This window comes from Giraffa tippelskirchi, chromosome 10, assembly GCF_054371585.1.
Source record: "Giraffa tippelskirchi isolate mGirTip1 chromosome 10, T2T-mGirTip1v1.2.pri, whole genome shotgun sequence".
NCBI classification, from domain to species: domain Eukaryota; kingdom Metazoa; phylum Chordata; class Mammalia; order Artiodactyla; family Giraffidae; genus Giraffa; species Giraffa tippelskirchi.
Window position 1 is genome coordinate 89,219,336 of NC_137284.1, and position 21,957 is coordinate 89,241,292.

Below are 21,957 nucleotides of genomic sequence, written 5' to 3' on the forward strand. Positions count from 1 at the left end.
CCATAAACTTTTATGTTATATGTAACATGTTATGGTATCATAGTTCTCATGAAGGATCCCTATTGCTAAAATAAACCAATTTTATTCAACTATTTATACATAACTTCAACTATCCAAATAATTATAAGGATCAAAATATTTGGACTGGTGTACATAAATCAGCATAATCATTGATTGAAGTTTTCACTTTCCATTTTGATATTTGATGACACAATATCATAATGTGATTTCAAAGATGTTTATTTATTGTGTGCATATTTTGGGTTCTGGATTAACTTTACTTTCAAATCAGCATTCTTATCAGAATCAAAGCTTAATTTTTGGAAATGGTGATCTTTTTTTTCCATTCTGATCTGAAAGAATTCAGGCATTTGCCTGCATGTGAAAGAGATACATTTATAGACATATTCATATACGTAAAACAGGGTAAATCTGTCCATTAACTCCATGGATTTTAGAGAAAAAATCATGAAACACAAGAAAAAGATTGGGGGTGAGTTCTAATTGCAACCAAAAAAAAAAAAAAAAGATGAATTTTTAAATGCCATAAATGAATTTCAATTTTAATTCCCCATTTTCCCATCCAGAACAAGTGCCACCAAGGACCAGTTTTCGAATGGATTCTTCTGGCAAGTATTCCTCAGTACTCACAGTCCTGTGAATGAAATGTCTTCCATTTTGTGTAACAAATCATTCTGAGTAGTATCAGTTTTTTAGTGTATAATCACCGTGCTAATTTCACTCACCCCATAAGCATATATTTAAGGTAGAGGGCAAGTCTCATCAAATTTGACCTATATGGCAGCCAAGGAAACAAACAAAAGTCAAAGGAAAACAATCACTTATTCATTAAGTTCTTTCATAAAATGCTTTAGTAGAAGACTAGATTAAAAAACCAGGTGCCAAAGGAAGCTGTCAGATTGACTAAATCACGCTATCCAGTTGAGACGCTTCCAGACACTTGTGGCTACTAGGTGCTTGAAATGTGGCCCCTCTGAGTTTGGATGTCCTGTAAGAAGTGTGTAAGATCCACACTGAATTTCAAAAACTTAGTACCAAAAAAAAGAAAAAAAAAATGTATGATATCTCATTAATTATTTTTGTGTTAGTACTTAAATAGTATTTTGGATATGTCAGGTTAAGCATAATATTAAAATTGTATCTTTCTTTTTGCTTTCTAAAATATGGCTACTAGAATTAAATTACCTATGTAGCTTACATTTTGTTTTATTGATCAGCACTGGACTAGATAATTGAAATAAGCTAGAGTATCTCAAAAATTTTGCAATTTAGACATTTCCATAGAACTTACTAGAAATCACTTTACTTAAAAATTACTAGAAATTTTACTAAGGTAGAATGAAATTATTTTCACATCAGTTAAATACTGATAGCCATTTATTTTTTTAAAACCATGCCAATTATAAAGTGCTACATTTTGATAGTATTTTAAGTTAGAATAGAATAGTTTGAAGCTTAAGAGCTTTTAGTAATAATTAGATTACTTAAAATTTTTTGACCTAATTATTCTGAAAAGATATTTATTAATTTGGTTTAGGCTGAAATATTTAATTTTATGGAAATGAAGAAAAGAAAGATTTAGATCTTCTTACTCTAAAGAAGAACTTTGAACAGCTGTTTATACCACTGGATTGAAAGCTAGAATACTGAAACAATTGTAGAAAAGAATGTTTCATAATAATAGTACTATTTCAGGTCTGTGGGCTCACAACACACATCTCTAGAGTGTTTCCATGATGACAGCTCATTATCCATCTCAGCATGTTCTAACACCCCTTGGAGAATATATGTGCTTGAGATCATTTCATTCTATAAGTTTCCATGTCATTTTTTTTGGATTTGTAGAAAATATAGAAGATATTGCTCAGCAATTTGTCCTCAGATAATGCATAAAGTATTTGGTTTAGCTTTGTCTGAAATTTTTAAAAACATAATTATATATATTATATTATAAATTAAACAATTTGTATATATATATAATAATATATATTTTATACCAACTATAAAATCCTTGTAGTTTTTAAGAGTATCTTATAACCAGAGGGAAAATGAGACCTAGTAATTATAGGTGCAAAATGAAGGCAATATTTAATTTGAGATTCTGAATCTTAGCTTACGGCCACAACAAGCACATTTTCTGCATTTCTCAGCTTCTGAATGTACTTTATTTAAAAACAAAAGAAGAAAGAGAAGAACTACATTTATATAATAACTTAGATAACCTTGATATATGAGCAAAATTATTCCAAAATATATATTTACTTGAAAGAGGAAAGTTTTAATATAGTTTGAGTGTATTATACTACCATGCAATCCAGATTTTCAGGTTAAGAACCAATCCAAATATTTTGTTAAGTGTCCACACAAGTTATGGAAAATTATGGCTCCATCCAAAATAAATAGATCTTCTATACTATTTCTCATATTTATAAAATGTTCTTTATCAAGCTGTTTGTCATGATTTTGACTTGGATCTGTTTATTATAATTGTAAGGTATTTTGCTAACTTTAACTGCATAAGATGCCTAGGCAAAATTGATGGTAGGAAGTCCTAATGTAATTAGGAAGCTAAGTGAAATCTCAATAGTAGAATAGTGTTGTGGTTTTTCAGGTTCACTAGATTGGAAACAATTAAATTTAAGACACATTTATTTAGCAACTCATGCATGCTATTCATAATGGAATATTATAAACAAACAAAGATAATTATGCCATCACCAGAGTAGAATGTTAAGAAGAAACAATGCATCCATAGTCGGGGCTTTTGAGTGGACAGCTCCACCCAAAGACAAGAAAACCAGGGCATGGAGTATCACAGAAACCAAGACTAGAAATTGCTTCTGGGAGGAGATCTTTTCCTGTTTAGAAACAAAAGAAATCAAGGATCATAAAGGATGTGTTGACAGTATTAAATGAGACCCAGAAATCAAGCAGAATGAGCAAAGAAAAAATGGCCACTGGATTTGCTCATTAGGATGTCATCAGTGACCTTAGAGCAGTTCAGTAATACCAAGAGCACAGAAACCAGACTGGCAAGAGTAAGTCAGAGAGGAAAGAGGGAAGGCTTGCATCCAAGAGAGAAAAGGATGGGGAGAGCAGGGGAGTATTTAGGATGGGAAAATCTGCCTTAATCTGAAAATTCTGGTTATTTGAAGAGACCCATGTGCAGAGTGGGAGATGGCTTCTACTATGGCTAAACCATGTCTGACCATGTTCATATCACCAAAGGTTATAAAGAGAAAAAAGTGGAGAGAAGTGATTCTTTTAAGGCAGATATGTATTAGTTATTGATCTGGTAATGTTAGATTTGAGCAATAAAAGTTATTTAATTCCTGTTTAACTTTTTCTGTATCTGGAGTTCTTTGGAAACTACCTTTGATTCCTTCCTAGTACTGTCTTTCCTAGATTTCTTTATGAGGAAAAGCAAAAAAAAAAAAAAAAAAAAATTTCCAGTAGAAAAAATATTGAATGAATTCATTCTCTGTGCCAGACTGTGGTAATAAGCCCATGGTGCTTATGTTTAATTAAAACATGAAAGGGGATTCAAGTACCAGAATTTAATTGACATGTTTACAGCAGCATCCCATGTGCCAAATTAATCCATAAAAATGCCATTCTTTGCATTTTTGAAGCTTGAATATGTTCACAAAATTAATCAGTTGCGTTCAGTCACCTATCCTTTTCCCTAAAACTCTGCATGAAGCCATGTCTTTCAGAAGCTAGACCAAGGGTACATATAGCATGTGAAGTCTTCCTGGAGTCTTAATGCAAAATAAGAATCAGCTTTTGAAATTCTGCTTTTCTTTATTATGACAGAGGTTGCCCTGCTACCTGGATGTAGTTTTTTCAATATTAGTGAGATCCCAGGATTAATCAGTACTTGTAAATTCCATCCCCATAGCTTGTCTCAGAAGTCATGGAAAGTCCCGCCTGGGACAAGGATCTTCAGATGTTTTATTTCATAATGCCCGAGGATCCCAGGACCCATGTCTAAAGAACCAGCAACACTGGCCATGGCCAACCGTTGAACGCCAACATCCAAAGAGTTTTCTGACTGTTTTAGTCCATTTCTTCACAACCACTGCCCCATCTTGAGTTGCACCAAGCCATGCCTGGGAGCACCTCTGATGGTTTTGCAAACAAAAAAAGAAGAGGAAAAAGAAGGAAAAAAAAAAAAGATTGTAAATACAGAAAAAATAAGGCAGAAAAGAAAGAAAAAAAGAATGTTGGTGGGGGCATGACTGAGTGACATCGAGTGACTCAGGTCCCACTGAGTGTTCACCCAACCCCCTCATCTAACAACCTGCTAGGTACATGGTTTGTAAACCAACTGGAGAGAGAAGTGAGGATTGTGAAACAGAGGGATGAAGACTGGCCCTTGAATTTCTTTGCTTGAAGTCCTTACACTGACAGGGGAAGAGATAAAGCATGTTACAGTCGTTTTAAACCAGAAAAGCAACTGAAGAAGAGTGTCAGAAACATCATAATCTTTCAAGAGAGCTAACAAAGTGGGGAGGAAGGGTAACGTTTCAAGCTTTGTGCATGTAATTTTAGTTACTTTCTAAAGCCAGACTCAGATGGGTAGGGGGAAGGAAGGAGAAACCAAAGAAAAATTGTGTTTCTGAAAGCTCTTATTTTCCTTACACACCCACACACACCCACACACACACACACACACACACAATACTAATGCCTTAAGGCACAATCTATCATTTAAACTTTTTTATCCAGTTGGCTATTTCTCTTAGGTTTCCATGCCCTGCAGCCTCTGAGTCTGTGTTCCAAAATTAACAAAGAAAAAAAAAAAAATCACGTCTGTGGCAGACTTCTCTAATGGGTCTCTCTTTGCTTCTCTCTATGCATACATGTACCATGAAACTAGCCACCTCGGCCTGGAAGAATGGAAGGTGAAGATGATGTGGTTGGCATGTTTTGCCCCATGTTTGAAATCAGAGCAGTCAGAGCAATAGTCAAGAGATCAGAATGTCACCAAAGTGCATACAAAGAACAGGGGAAAGAAAATATGTGCTCTGCTTACTTCTTTAGAGTTAAATAAAACTAACTAGCAAACATCTGTATTTTTCTCCTAATTAAAAAAGTGTCCTGAATTATTCATTAAGGAAAAGCTTTCCAATTCTCCCAGGTATCACAGGATTCTCTGACACAAGACAACTCCCTAGTACGTTGGCAATCTCAAAATTCCATTACTGGGACTGTTACAATTTCAGCATTTCCTTGGGGGGAAGTTTCACTTAGCAAATAAAATGGATCACACAGTAAACTCCTTTTAGAGCTCCTCATGCAGTATGGATTGGTGCTGAAGCCACTGGAGGAACAATTTCTCACCATACTCAGCAGCGATGCAAAAATGAGAATATCTACAGCTAGATGGCAGGTTCTGGTTAAACATATGCTTGTTCTGTCATTTTAAGTGACAAAAGTGTATCATGCTCTCTTTGTAATTTTTATATACATATGGTTTATAGTCCACTAAGCCTAAAGTAACCTAAAGAAGAGATTGATGTGAGCATTCATACCATAACCAAATTTTAGAGGTTTGAACAGTGATTGGGCATCGTCTGTCATCTCCCTTTGCCTTTCTGCCTCCCTTGGGAGGAGTATAGATACCTGCTATGGTTTTGCAGGGCTGTTCCACCTGCTCTAGAGTCCTGAAGTTTTAGCACACTCCCTAATATGTGATTTCATATATGATGTTCTAGATCTCGGGATAAACTTAGCTCAAAAGTCAATTGAGACTTGTAGAATATAGGGCAAAGTTTTCATTTTCCTTTTACCACATGAGTCTAATTAACTGTTTAATAGGAACTGAATTCTGCTAAGTTGTCTTATCTTTAAAATATGAATGATTGTACGATTCATAAAGGATGACTAATGGATGTGGAAATTCAGTTGGTTATTACTCTTTGAGTTTTATATTCATCATTGACTGGGAAGGCCTTTGGTTATACATGCATCTGGCCATAAAAGGACATGAAAGTCATAGTCTTGGGTGATATATACATATGTACATAGGTTCCTGATTCAGCTTTTTTTTTTCCCCTTGAGAGCACTAGACACACACTTATGCCTAAATTTCAGAAGTAAGTGACGTGACTTCCTCATATTACTGGGAAATCACAGCCAGGTGGGAGGACACAAAGGCAAGCCCCATATCATTGCACTTTGTTTACTGTCTCACTTCAGCAGCTTCACTTACTATAGACTCTAGAAAAGATTCGCCAGGCCATCACCAACTATGACTATTACTGTACATCCAAATGACTAAGACATAGCTTCCTGTCCCATGAGGAGTCTCATCTGAAGTCCCATCCCAATTTCCAAAACCATCCTGATAAAATAATAAGAATTTAACATTCAATGGAATAATTGCTTCTGTCGGTTTTAATACCGCCTTTAAACCATTAAGGCCCAGAGATCACAAATATTTCTTAAGCAAAGGATGGCATTAATAAGTATTCCCCAAAGTTGCTGATTATTGATTAACATCCTAACAGCGGTTTTGAAAGTATGCACAACCCATTCGTGATTGAGATATTTGCCCCTGAAGAAGATTCAAAGGGCCAAAGGCAAGGGAGAAGATTAAATCCTATTTAAATCCTACGCTCCTTAAAAAGTCAAAAGATTTCTTATGATTTTAGCTTATTTATTCTAAAATTGAAAATGACATTCAAAGGAATTTCTCAGCTTATTTTTAAGTACATTTCCGTTCTTTCGGCTAACTGCAGAAAAGTATCCCTCGTCAACTTTATTTTGAATGTGTTGATGAAGTCAGCAGTCAGTCTACTAGCGGCTTCCATATTTTAAAATGTTTGAGGGATACGAGTTCACTGAAACTCAGGTAAATTTCTAGTAATATGTTATGAGAAACCTAAAGGAGCTTTTCAAGAAATTAAAACTTCACTCAAACCTCAATAGAGAACAGTTTCAATTTTATGTTTTCTAACTTTAACAATTTTAAAAGAGACAACTTCTATTAGGTATAAGTTTATAACCCCCAGCATGCACGTGCACGCACGCACACACATACACACACACACACTAAATGGGACACATCAAATCATAAATAGCTATTAGTAAATTACTAGACTATCCTTTACCAGGTAGTTCCAGGGTGTTGCCATCTATTCTCTCATACTTCTAAAACAATCATCCTAGTCAGAGTAACATCCCCAAAGTGGCAGCCAATCTTCAAGGGCAATCTCAATGCTTTCAGGAAAATAAAGAATTACAGAGGCATTGATCCCCCCTCCCCTCAACCCTACCCAGAAAATGTGTGTGCTCTTACTGCCTATGGCAATACACTAGTAATGTCCTTGGCTGGTCACTGTTAATCCAGAGACTACCTAATTTTTTTGTCACCATATATATATATATATATATATATATATTTTATTTCTGTGCTTGTCACTGACTCTTAACAGCACTCTCATTAATCACATCCACAAAATTAATTTATCATTGGTGTGTCCAGTTCCTCAGGGGTTGGGGAAGAGGCAGGATTCATTACTCAATGGGATCTCCTTTATGCCAGGTCCAGATTATAAGGAGCTGGATGTTCACCTTCGCAGGATGGAGTCTGGATTTGGCTTCAGAATCCTCGGGGGAGATGAGCCTGGACAGCCTGTGAGTTGAATTATCTTTATTTCTACACTTTGGGTTATATTGTATATGTGTGGCTGAGGTGAAATATCATTCAGTGTGATATGAAAAAGGAAGTCTTTTAGGACTCACATAGAAATTTCTGAGTTTTGTGTTTCTTGCTATTTAAGTTTCCAAAACTTGCCAGTGTTTCCATGCCAATATATCATCATACATCAGTGCACATTTCCTTAAGAGAGAGACATTACTCTTTCTTAGAATGGATTGGATTCCTCTTGAATATTTCAGTTATTTAATTGTATTGGACCCCCAGTCTCTTTGGGCAGCAGCTCACAGATAAACATGCAATATGACAGAAGATATATGTGAGGAGATTATTCAGAACCACAGAACTGTGTATGTTTTCAATCAGAACTACAGGGGAGAGAAAACATGGGTATCAACATAAGTAAAATCAAGTTCAACACTGCAGAGTCTCACCAGATTTGAATTAGGTGATTACAGTTAGAGGATGTTCACGAGCTCAGCTTCAGTTGACACAATATTGGGAATTTGGAAAGGGCTCTGGAGAAATTCTGTATAAATACATCTGAGTGAAAACATAAAAACAGTGTTCATTAATATACAGGAAAAAAAAAAAGCAAAGCTATACTTCTGACCATGTATTAAAATAACAACCATAAAATACTCATTGTGTTTTATGATACAAAGGATGTACCTTAAATAATACCTAGTATGACTAAGTTGGGCTTCCCTAATGACTCAGATGGTAAAGAATCTGCCTGCAATGCGGGAGATCTGGATTCAACCCCTGGATTGGGAAGATCCCTTGGAGAAGAGAATGCCTACCCACTCCAGTATTCTTGCCTGGAGAATTCCATGGACAGAGGAGCCTGGGGGGCTACAGTCCATGGGGTTGCAAAGAGTCGGACATGACCGAGTGACTAATACACACACACAAGACTGAGTCAGGTTCATAAATGGTCTTTAGGCCCTGAAATACAATCAAGTCCTTTCCTATATATAAATGCAAGTAAAAGATTAAACTGCAAAATAAATGTAAGAGGAAATAACAAAGTTCCAGTTCTTCTCATAATGCTTACTTCAATACAGTCTTTGAGATACACAATTCTTACTGCTTACTTTGCTGGACACTCCTACCCCTATAGGCTCATGCTTGTCTGCTTTGTGGGTAAACTAGCACCATATTCACAGCACCGTATTCCCTTCACACATCTCCCCCTCTTCAGAGGTAAAAGGGATTGCATGACTAAGTCACAGGGAAGGTATAGCATCAGCTGGTTCAAGAAGGGAAAGGCCTAGTTGAACCTCACCTGGCACAAAAGCAGTAACAACAGAAACAATGAAATTGTTACCCAAATGAAACACATATTGCTCAGAATGAAGCTCGGGTGTGTGAGTGCAGTATGGTCACCATCCAGCCTCAGAACAGCTTTCTACTGGGTGGGAAGACAGGATCTCAGGTTCCCAACCCTTCTGAACATTGACTTTGTGCTCCAGTGGGCAGGCATCCAGTATTTACGATAAGCCTTCTCAGATTACAAGCTTTGCTGATTATCCTTATTGCATTTATTTGGATTTACTCTGGTTTATTCTTTCATTTGAATAATTTAAAACACAATCAGGCTGCAAGTTACAATTTTACAGTTAAACCATAAAGTAGAAGCCTAAATCTCCCTGTTGCATTCAAAGCCAGAATGTAATATCTTGAAGGCCAGAATGTTGCACCTCCGAAAGACCATGTCAGGAAAGGTGAGTCTACCATAAAGATCTCCCGTGTGCCTTTCCTTCCTGCTTTCCTCCACTGTAAGTCCAGAGATAACATGCAAACAAAATGCACTAGCCTCATTTAGTTGCTATTGTGCTACAAAGGGAGAGGCGTGTGAGGTGACTTGGTCCCAAACCGCAGGAGGTCTCATAAATTATATCAGAGGGTTTCTGCCTCCACGTAGATGAAATGGTATTGATATCTCATGGTGCACATTAAACACGACAGCACGGCTTTTGGCAAATAATGAACAGCAGGACCCTAGCTCAAACAAAGCGTATGGGCATTTTTCCTGCAAGAGGAAATACTTTTCACAGTTAAATAACAATAGAGATAGAAAGAAATAAAAAATTGCCACAAAGGAATGAAAATGAGATTTCCAGCTGTGATCTGAAAAGAGATGGGAAAGCATCAAAATGAAAAGGCTTGGAAAACACTGCAGTGGAGAAAGGCTTGTGTGGAGAAAAACTGTGCGTGGAAAGAGAGCTGATAGACGTAGGCCTTGGCATGAGGGTCCAGTGCAAACTTGTGAAAGAGTTTCAGAAAGCAAGAGCCTGAAATCTGCTTGCCACCTTGTCAAGTTGCCCTGGGTATAATTACTGCAGATCAGACTTGCTGGGTTTAGACTGACATTAGGTAGTATTGGGAAAGAATTAAAGCCTAACTCAAAGGACTGCAGAGGTGGTTTGGGTTTTGTTTCTTAGTTTTTGTTCTCTTTTGTGTGTGTGTGTTAGTTTTCTCCCTGGCTTATGGGGATATCAACCACTTGAATGTGAATTGCTATTATTTCAATTCAAATACTTCATTTTGTTCTGTGCCCTTACAGCCTGTAAGATAAAGTAGAGCTGTAGAGGTTTTGCTTCTTTTGCTTTTTTAGAGAAGACAGTTGAAAAGATAAGGCCAGATCAGTTGTTTGGAGAATGTGGGGCGGGGGGGTTGGTTGGGAAAGAGGAGGGTCTTTCTTGATCTGTTTTTCCACAGAGTTGTTCCTTCAGGGCCAAAGCAAGAGAGGCAGGATAAAGAACTCTCTCAAGACCAGTGAGAAAGCTGATGAGTGGGGCTGAAGTGTCCTCAGAGGTTGAAGGATCCAGTGAGGTCAGAGGGAGGTGAGGAGTGGAGTGTTTGCTGGGAAGGCTCACTAACCAGTGGAGCCAGGGGTCACCAAGGCCAGAAGGAAAATATAGACTGATGGGTCAGGGAGCCCTGACCATGCACTCAGCAGACTTGGAAGTGACCAGTGCAATGGGACAGGAGGCTCAAGCCAGGCACCAGAGGGAAGGTCCTTCAGTGAACATAGAACATGACCGGTGATACCATAGACTCTGTGGCCACCGGACCAAATGAGAACACTCAGAACCTTACTACTCAGAGTGTGTCAGATTTAGAGACCAGAGCCACCCAGCACCTCTTGGGAGCTTCGTAGGCTTGTGGAGTCTCAGGTGCCACTCCAGGCCTGTAGAATCAGGCTCTCAGGGTAAATGCAGAATTCTAACAAGCACACAGTATGATTCATGTGCACCGTAAAGTTTGAGACTTACTGATTTAAAGGATCAGATATTCTGAGGTATGTTTTCAAGAACTTAGATGAACAGAAGAATATATATACATTTTATATAATTTTATATATATATATATATATATATATATATATATATATGGAAGTCAATGTGAGTTACAGTGCAAGAAGGAATCATAGATTATCTAGTCCCTGCAGTTCCAGTGGCAGATAGGAAATAAACTACTCAAATGTGTCAAGTGTACAAAGCATATTTGAATTAAAGGGGAAAAAAAGTGGATTATTTTCTTTCCTGAATAGATACACAGAGCTGACTCTGTGTCAGCAGTGAAACACAGGGCACGAAGGTGCAAACTGGCCAAAGGCTAAAGGACACCAGCAGCATGAGAGCCAGAAGCAGAGACAGTGTAGGTGGTCAGCCTCTTCCCAGCAAAGGCAGCAGCTCCTGAAGGAAGGAGCGAGTGTGGCTCATGTATGTGACTCATGGGCGAGCAGCCCTAACGCCACTCCAGTCCCCATGCTCAACTCAGCGCAAGCTTGTTTCTTAACCAGAGCAACTTTTTTCTGAAACAAGTGAGGATGGATTATACAATCTAATTATATAATAATACATATACATATAATAATTATGCAATATACATAATAAGCTATGTTGAAGTAGTATGTTGAATACACTATAAGTGAATATGTAAGATTTGGTGGAACAAATTGAAGATTGAAGATTAAACCTTCAAGTTTAAAAAAAAGTGTGTCCAGTGAACTTCAGTCTTTGCTCAGATGTCAGCTTCTCAATGAGTCCTGCTCTAATCTGCCCTACCACCACCTCAGCCACAAAGTTGACACCCACCCAACATCCTACCTTGGTGTATTTTTTTCCACGGTACATGCCTACTAACACACAACATATTTTTTTTATGTTTCTTTACTGTCTGACTACTGGAATGACTCTTTAGGATGGGGATTTTTGTTTATTGTTCACTGAAGGGTTCCTAGCACCTAGAAGCATCCCTAAACTCCATGAATATTTGCTAGATAAATGAATTGCTTAGTGAGGAGAGTACTTCATATCACAGCAAGCAAATAGAAAAAACAGATGTTTTACTGGGATTCTCTGTTTAATGGATGCTGTTAAACTAGTCATACGGAAGATAACTTCAAGAGTATTTCTTTGCTGTTTTCCCACAGCAGGAGAGGTGTGAGAATTTTCCGAAGTGAAATTTTGTTTTTGCTATTTTTGTAGAGGGCCCAATTGCAATGTTAGCTCTTAGTTGTAACCTATTTTTTTACTCCTTTTCATGAGTTAGAATCAAAATTACAGCTCAATGGTGGTAATTAAGCTAAGAATTTCACTAGCCATTTTTTCTCTATTCCTAGCTGTAAGCTCTCCCACTGAGGCACACAAGAAAGTTAAAGGTTGAAGCATTTTCTTTGGGCTAACCCAGCCAAATGCAGCTCTTCACAGGGCAGTGGAAAAACATAAACATTCATTTTAACTGGTTTTTGCACAAAGCACTTACTAAATCTTTGAAGTGCTCCATAGTGGGTTGAATCTTTTGAAGACTAGATTGGACCATCTTTAGAAAGAAACTCGTAAATTCAGGCTGGCATGATGATAAGGGAAAATGGAAAATATCAGAAGCCTGCCTGACTGCTGGACTACAGCAGATGGGCATAGTTCATGACAGCAGTAATGAATCAGTCATCGGAGCACCAATATTCAACATGGAAGCAAACCTACTCCCCACTTCCCTATTCCCATCCCCCAGGAATAGGGAAAAAATAGCTGTGGTGGGGGGAGGGTGGATTTTCATTTCTGTTCAGTGAACCAAGAATATGAAGTCCTCAGGAGGAAAAGAAAACTCTCCAGGCCATAATTTCGCATATAACTGAGAAGGCCTGGACATTCAAATCTGGTGGCTGTGTGGACAGACCACACTGAGCAGTGTGACCAGGTAGGAAGACAAACCTGAAGACATGTAAGCCTGCTGGTCACGATGGACCAACTGCAAATTAACTGGAATCCACAGATCTGAGATTTCAGAGAAATTAGTGTCTGAAAGAAATCAATCTGTGAACAAAGGATCATTTTATAAAGACTTAAAATACAACCTAGAATATAGCCTCTGTAATAGTATCAGACTAATGATACCCACTGCTTTCAGATGCTGTGAGCCTAAGCCGCTTGGGAAAAGAAAATCTACTCCTTTGAACTCTGTTGTCCATGAGTTGGAAAAATTGTAGATTTAAAAGCAAAACTAAAGTACTTAGTGCTACTGTCTTCCCTCTGTGACAGAAAAAAAAAAAAAAAAAAAGCCTTGCTAATGGACACTAATTGGAGTGTTTCTAATGGGAAATAAGAAAACTTAACTTGTGCCTTTCATTGCAGTCCCCAGTTCAGGTTTTATGACAGTATGCACATTTCCCAAATGTGTACCTCCAAACTTCCTGATACAGTTGTCATTTAACAGCAGAGCATTGCAGGCAGCAGGCAGAACTGGGGACATCCTTTGTGTAGGGATGTTCTCCTAGAAAATATTCAAAGAAACAGAGCAAAAATCTGGAGATTTTTTTAAATTTTATTTATTTATTTGGTTGCATTTCGGTATGCAGGATCTTCAGTCTGCATTGCAGCATATGAACTCTTAGTTGCAGCATGTGGGATCTAGTTCCCTGACCAGGGATCGAATCCAGGCCCCCTGCCCTGGAAGCTCAGAGTCTTAGCCACTGAATCACCAGGGAAGTCCCTGGAGAAGATTTGACTGAGTTTTTAAAGTAGATAATCTGTTCAACTGAGAGACATTATTTTGGGGGGCTCCAAAATCACTGCAGATGGTGACTGCAGCCATAAAATTAAAATATGCTTCCTCCTTGGAAGAAAATCTATGACCAACCTAGGCAGCGTATTAAAAAGCAGAAACATTACTTTGCCAACAAAGGTACATCTAGTCAAAGCTATGGTTTTTCCAGTAGTCACGTATGGATGTGAGAGTTGGACTATAAAGAAAGCTGAGTGCCAAAGAATTGATGCTTTTGAACTGTGGTGTCAGAGAAGACTCTTGAGAGTCCCTTAGACTGCAAGGAGATCTAACCAGTCAATCCTAAAGGAAATCAGTCCTGAATATTCATTGGAAGGACTGATGTTGAAGCTGAAACTCCCATACTTTGGCCATCTGATGCGAAGAACTGACTCATTTGGAAGGACCCTGATGCTGGGAAAGATTGTAGGTGAGAGGAGAAGGGGACAACAGAGGATGAGATGGTTGGATGGCATCACCAACTCTAAGTGAGTTTGAGTAACCTCTGGGAGCTGGCAATGGACAGGGAAACCTGGCCTGCTGCAGTCCATGCAGTTATAAAGAGTCAGACTTGACTGAGCAACTGAACTGAACTGAAATGAACTGTCCAGGGAAAGTCAGCCACGAATTCTGCTTTGTTTTGTTTTGTTTTTTCTCCGTACCTCCAGCTTTTCAAAGCAAAATAGAAATTAAAAGATGAAAAGCATTTTGAACCTTTATCTGAATTTAATAATACACAGCACTTAGTTTCCCCTGACACTTTTCAAGAGCTCACTATGCACCCTGAGCAAAGTTAAATGCTTCCCACGTGCTGTTTATTTCACATCTCCCAACAGTTCCGTAAAGTAGGTCCTATTATTTTATTTCCCCATTTTGCAGGTGAAGCAACTGAGGCTTGCAGAGGTGCAAAGGCCTTGCCTGTGGCCACACAAATAAAGAACTGGAGCTAGGATTTCATCCCCAGTTTGTTTCATTTTAGAGCCCGTGTGCAGTGCCAGTAGCATCAGACATTTGGAGTTAAGGGTGGTAACTTATGAGCCAGTTAGCAGGTGTCCCCCAAACTTTATGGCCATGAAGAGCAAGTTCAAAACATCTGTTTCTCTAAGAGGAGTTAGCAATCTGGAAGAGTTAGAAGAGCATCCTTTCAGCCTCTCATTTTTCATTTTTCAAGTACATGCTCAGGGGGTAGAAAGAGAGTATAAAATATTCCACTAAATTACTACATACATACATAGGAAGGAAGAAAGAAAGTTTGAAACATAAATGTTCTTTTCTTCTCACTGCTTCTCTAGATTTTGATCGGAGCTGTCATTGCCATGGGCTCAGCTGACAGAGATGGCCGCCTACACCCAGGAGATGAGCTCGTCTATGTGGATGGAATTCCAGTGGCTGGAAAGACCCACCGCTACGTCATTGACCTTATGCACCATGCGGCTCGGAATGGGCAGGTCAACCTCACTGTGAGAAGAAAGGTGCTATGTGGAGGTAGGTAGCTCGAACCAGCAGCAGGAGTTGGGGGTTAGGTAATGCAATGCTTTGTGAGTCGCGGTCAGGACACTGGAGACAACATTTTAAATCAGTTTCCATATTATGAGGGAAAAGACCAACCTAGATACTCCAAATGTAACAATGAAGTTGAAAGTGCAGATTTTCACCTCACTAGTATAATACATTTCTAAGCAGTCTTTGAGGCTGATGTTTTCCATGGAGTCGTTAAAAAATTCCTAGCAAAGCCTGGGGCTAATTTAAGATTTGTATGCTCTTTGCTTTTTAGTAGGTGCTAGTTATAAGAAGAATATTATAGTAGTGAAAAATACAGCTTTTGAAAATGTTCTTCATTGTGTTTACAAGCCAAGAACCTCAGTGTTTTGATACCATAATAACGCAACTAGGATGGAAAACTAGCTTCCTTTATAGAGCCTGATAAAAGGTAACAATAAAATGATTACCCTGATTTAGAAAAATACAGCTATATGTCACTCTGAGAAAACACAGTTCATATAACTCCAAAGTTATGAAACAGAGAAATTAAAAGTAATTATTTCCTTTGCAACCATTTTCTCAGCTTCATAAAGGAATCCACAAAGACATACTTTTAAAAGTCAGCCCTCTTAGTCATATTATGATGATTCAGTTTCTCTCTCTTTACCATGTCTCAACTCCCCCAAAAAAGATTTATATTTGTAAGAATTATGTTCATTACAAGCATTATACTTTTTTTTTATCATCTGAGTACTCAGTAACATTGGGAATATAGTTCCAAATCACTGGTGCTTTACTCTGTGAACTATAGGAGTGACAACTCCAAAGATGTTCTGCCGTCACCTGCCCCACGAGTCTTCTGGCCTCTTTGCTTAGCTACCTACTGCTCCTCATACGGAGAAGGCAATGCTAGAATTAGGAGGGACCTTAGAAAGAGCAAAGTGAAATCCTTCATGTAACAGATGACAAATCAAGGCCCAGGGGTTTAGTATATCACCCTGGGGTCTGGAGTGAATCAGTGATCATGCAGAGACCCATCTCTCCAGCCAGGGCTTCTTTCTTTATACCATTTCCAGTTGCCTTCCACACTCAATGAACAACCCCATGTCCAGTGAATTCAAAGACATTAGACCAACCTTTAGCAAATGTCACTCCATAACATAAGGACTCTTCCACATGTGCTATTATCATAACACGTTTGGATTTTTAAAAAGGTCACTAGCTAATTACAGGCTCTGAACCATTCAAGAAGATAAAGTTTGCTAGTCAAATTAAAAATCCTTTTTGAGTCTTCTAGAAACTAGATTTAAAACAAGAGCCATCCCTTAAAAGGCTAAGTCAGAACTGTGAGCCCTTACCCGCAGAGACTGCTGTAGATCTTGCATCATATGGAGGTTTTGCTAAGAGGTGCCATTTGTCTTCAGAAATTCATGTCAGACCACTTGACCCAGTGAAGTAAAGAACCTTGAATTACGTCTTATCCTTGGGCGAGGTGCCAGGAGGGAAGACAGTGTTTGCTTAGTTAACATTTAACTGTCTCTCACCCTCCAGAATGATTTTTAATAAAACGTTTGCTGTGTTATATGTTCTGTAACCCAAAGATAAATTAGGAAGATACCTGATTTACAAGGAAATATATTGCAAAGTGCAAAAACCAGTGCACCAACATAATTTCATGCTCTTCTTGCCACCAGCTGATCATTGCAAATTAAATTTTGTTCTAATCAACCCAAGCTATTGGAGTGTATGCCAAATACTGCAAAAATGTATTCTTGCAATTTTTGGATTGTGTGACTTCCATGAAGATGCTCTTTGATGCAGTTCTTACCAACTTTACTCATTTAGGCGTTCAAGTGCATTTCAAGTGCCTTTAATTTTTTTTTTTTTTTTTTTTTTTTTTTCTTTTTTTTTTTTTTTTTTATAAATTTATTTATTTTACTTGGGGGCTAATTACTTTACAATATTGTAATAGTTTTTGCCATACATTGACAAGAATCAGCCATGGGTTTACATGTGTTCCCCTTCCCGAACCCCCCACCCACCTCCCTCCCCCTCCCATCCCTCTGGATCATCCCACTGCCCCGGCCCCGAGCCCTTGTCACATGCATCGAACATGGAATGGTGCTCTGTTTCACATATGACAATACACATGTCTCAATGCCATTCTCCCAGAACGTCCCACCCTCACCTTCTCCCTGAAAATGTTCTACTGCAGACTGCTCATTCACACCAGAAGAGTTTCCAAGTTAGTTCAACCCACTCTTCCTTGAAAGCTTTATAAGTATTAAAAACAATTCAGTTCAGCAAAGGATACTTTGATAGTGAAGTCAATGTCTAGAAATAGGATGGGACCGATTTAAAAAATATGCACAGGAAGACAGCCTTTCTTCATAGCTGCCATTTCTTCAACAGTGAGAAGAGATAGCTGCAAATGGATATGGGAATGGAGATGTCATTTCTAGGGTTCTTATTATCATGGTTAAAATTATTATGCTTTCCTAAGCCAAGGCAGTTGGGGTACAAGCCTGGCTTATGATGAGATGGTTCAAAGCTGAGGTCAAAAGAGCGACTAAATAATGAAGAGACAGAAGATGAACAAGAAGACAGGCAGCATCACCCACTTCTTGCATAAAGGAGCAATGTAATGGAAAAAGATCTGAAAGAAGGCAGGCCATGGAGATTATACCCTTCAGCCTTATGCTTGCTTCGGCTTGTACAGATGTCCTGCTTCACCTCAGAAGACACTAGGCAGTGGTTTCCTAGTTGATGCTCAAGAGGAAAAAAAAAGAAACCATTGATTATGAGAAATATAGACCAGTTAGTTACATTGGGCAAAAATGAAAATAACAGAGAAACCTACTTCAAATGTTAACATATACATTATGTATGTTATATACATAACACACTAAAGATAGAAAGGCAAAATTTTCAATTAGACAATGGCAAACTAAACACTCGAAAGTGAGAAATTGTGGAGTAAAGGATGAAAACATCCAATGATGTATCCAATTTTATCAGATAATTTTAGCACAGATCTTGCACCTTAAACTAGCTTTGAGATTTGTCTTATCCATGCCACCAGCTCCAGTATTTAGCTGTTTTTTTCCCCAAGGACAGTAGAAGAGTGGCTTTAATTGTTACACTGAAAGTATAAATATTTATATGTCTCAGCTTTGAGATGCTCGACATAGTGACACATTATTTTGAATACACACTATTCATCTGAGAGAAGAGTGTCTCTGAGGAATTTCCTAAAGTGTAAATCTAGAGCTGATGTACAAGAAAGTCTTATGACTCAATCAGAACTTGTTAAAGTCCATCTTAAAGCTACCAGCATCTTTTTGCTAACACCTAAAGGAAAGTATGGGCTTCTCTTGTGGCTCAGCTGGTAAAGAATCTGCCTGCAATGTGGGAGACCTGGGTTCGATCCCTGGATTGGGAAGATCCCCTGAAGAAGGGAAAGGCTACCCAATCCAGAAACCTGACCTAGAGAATTCCATGGACTGTATAGGCCATGGGGTCGCAAAGAATAGGACATGACTGAGCGACTTTCACTTTCAAGGGAAAGTATGATTCTTGGCCCAATGCTGAGAAAGGGAAAAGTCTTCTTGGCAACTGAGTGAAAAGTTTAGTCAGTGTTTAGGGTACTGGTGAATTTCCTGCTCCTGTCTGCTATGCTTTTTGTCAGTTCTAAATGCAGTCCCTTATTCTTTGTAAGTGTTTAAATAAGTTGTCTGCCCTGTTGAGCATAAAACAGGAGTACATAAAATCAAATGCCTGTGGGTGGGCCAGCCCCTAACATGGGAAGGGCCCCAGCTTGCCAGGCACCACAGGGATGAACTATGCCTGTGGACACTCTAGCGCACATAACTAAGCTCTACCATGCACAGACCCCATTGCCTCAGCCATTGTTTAAGACTCACACATCCGCAGTGCTGTCATACTTCTGGGCACAGTCCTGAGAAGAGGCCCAGGCACACCCTGAAAGCAGGCAGGGTCTGCTTGGTTACAGAGTCTGAGAGTTCTGATACCCACCGGGTGATCTTGAAGGGAAACAAGGACTATGGTTGAACAAGTCCCTTTGGCCCTTCATGCTCCTCACTCCACGGGTGAATGAGTAAATCAGGAATGTACAGGAGACACTGGGGAGTGGTTGAGACTGTGGGGCCTTGCACATTTCATACTCAGTCAAGGGGGCAGCAATTGCCCAACTCTGATTGATTATTGGAAGCTTCCCAGTTGGCACTAGTGGTAAAGAACCCACATGCCAATGCAGGAAGCATAAGTGATGCAGGTTCAATCTCCGGGTCTGGAAGATCCCCTGGAGAAGGACATGGCAACCCACTCCAGTATTCTTGCCTGGAGAATCCCATAGACAGAGGAGCCAAATATTTCAAGAGAAACTAGAAATCCAGCTTTCTGTAAAATCTCCCTATTTAAAAACATTGCCAATTAATTTTAATAATTATTTAACAAAGTCTAGGCCAGCACTGTGCAGGAATCATTGATAGTTTTGCAGACCAGGAGCAGCTCCTGGCCAGCACTTGACTGTTCTTGTCAAAACTACCTCATCTGGAGGACATTATCAGTGATGCCTGCCTTCTCAGACTGTCTCTCCCAGTCAGCACAGTGATGATTTCCAGTATGACTGGTGAGGACAAACAGAAGCTAAACCTAAAAGTTAATTATTTGATTTGAGTAGATATTAAGTGACTGAATTTTGTATACTCATTTGGCTGTAAGCCAGAAGGATGAGTCAGGGATGCTGGAAATTAGTGAATATTTCTTTAAAAAATGCACATGGTATTTAGTCACTTTCTGACATTTTACTGTATTATTCTAAAACAATGTTATTCATGCTCCATACCAGAAAGTGTTGTTGAAAAGAAGACAGGTTCATTTGGGTCTAGAGACAGCCAAGTAGAAAAATGGTGTGGAATCAGTTCTATTCCTCAAAGCCAATCGTTGGAAGTCTTCTTAACTCCCTGGTTTTAAATGTGCTCATGGTGTTAAAGATAAAGAACATTGTTGGAGAGGCTGAAAGAGACATCCAGAAGCAATAGAAATGTATTCTGTTAATGTATTTGACTCCTTCACTCACCCAGGGACCACTTGCATTGACTTAGACAACGATTGTCTTTCTTTCTCCCTTTAGAACCAGTGGCAGAGCCACTGTGAGTCATTTACTGCAAAGACAGATAATTTTTCTTTGTTGCTGCTGTACCGACGACTGCAGCTCTCAACCCCCTAAAATATGACAGCCAGAAAATGAGATCTTTCTTGTCACTGCCTATGACGTTTAGTTACTGATTTGGTCCAATAACTCGGGGAGCTTTTCAATTTAATGTTGCAGCATAATAATTGTTTGTTTTTCTTCTTCCTGACTATCTCTAATCACTTTATTTCCAACTTGTGCAAGGACTGATAAAGGACATGTGTGCTTCACCAAGACAATAACAGCTTGTCTTTGGATGATGTTTTCTAGTGGAGAGGGTTCATTTTACAGGCAGTTTGAAATTCTGGTAGAAAAGAAGAAAAAGCTTTGACATTGACATATTTTGTTGTTGTTCTTTTATCACTTCAGTATATTTCTTACAGATGAATGGCATCTATTTGTTTTATTTTATTAAAACATGATTGAGTAAATATCAGAAAAATTCAAATTTATCAAGTGATAATAAGCAGCAGCCTGGATCTTCTTCATTTTGTACTTACAGACAAGAAATGAATACATTTTTGTAAAGATCATTTGTAAAACGGAGTATTTTAGTAAATGCAGTTCCATTTTCTTTAGGTATCAGTGTAACAAAACATCTCTTATAGTCAGTGTTATTGCTCCCTGATTTTTGAACTGACTTTGATTTTTGAAATGAAATGATTTTTCATTTCAGAATGTAATTGCAGCTTAAGTAAGAAGCCCTCATTGGAACTTTAGCTAATTATTTTTAGCTTGCCATATGAGACAACTTCCAGTATGCTAAATAGGAAACCATATCTAAAGACCCAAAAAGGAATCATTATTATCATTATTTTCATCACTATTTTCTATCTTAATGTCCCTCTATTCCATAAATATCTTTTGAGTACGATGGACAGGGAGGCCTGGCGTGCTGCAGTCCACGGGGTCACAAAGAGTCAGACACAACTGAGCGACTAAACTGAATCAAATTGTAAGATGGAGATGAAATGGTCGTTTTTCTAATTACAGCATGCCACATGCCTGCTTAAGTTTTTTTTTTTTTTCATCAGAATACCAGAACCTAGGTATTATTGTAAAATAACAAAATTCTTTCTTGGATGATAGATCAACTTCCAATTTAAAACCTAGCTTCTCTTGGCTGCCAACTTTCTGTCATTTCTCCCTGTAAATATACTTGCTTCCTCATGGAAGCATTGGCTTGGTTTATCTGGTTGATATAAACTATATTTTATAATACAGAATGTAAATGAACAAGGCTTCTAACACCTCCCATAGAGATTCGAAGTTCATCATTCCTTAGCCTGATATCATTGTTAGATTTGATCCTAGAGTGAGCAAACTAAGTGTTTCCAACCTTTACAAAGTGAATTATCACTTCCAGGCTAACAGGGTCTCACAATGTTAAATAAAACCATGGCTGTTTAGTAAAATTGCAATAGGTCCCTTACATGGACATCCCCTGTTAGCCCCAGCTACAATCAGCATTTCTCAAAGTGTGGCCTTGAAACCTCATCTAGATTCCTGGGCTCAGTTG

At 38.5% G+C, this 21,957-nt stretch overlaps 1 protein-coding gene across 4 annotated transcripts in view; it reads left to right on the forward strand.

Annotated features, from left to right (window-relative positions):
• Positions 1-21,957, forward strand: part of MAGI2 (membrane associated guanylate kinase, WW and PDZ domain containing 2) — a 1,446,920-nt gene that overhangs the window by 1,262,487 nt on the left and 162,476 nt on the right. For 2 of the 4 annotated variants that reach the window (XM_081535656.1, XM_081535658.1), the window contains exons 13-15: positions 588-629; positions 7,574-7,665; positions 15,034-15,226. In XM_081535656.1, the coding sequence (XP_081391782.1) occupies positions 588-629; positions 7,574-7,665; positions 15,034-15,226 (327 nt within the window). The remainder of the gene's footprint in view (positions 1-587; positions 630-7,573; positions 7,666-15,033; positions 15,227-21,957) is intronic. The other 2 variants (XR_014067178.1, XM_081535657.1) reach the window with 1 other exon arrangement.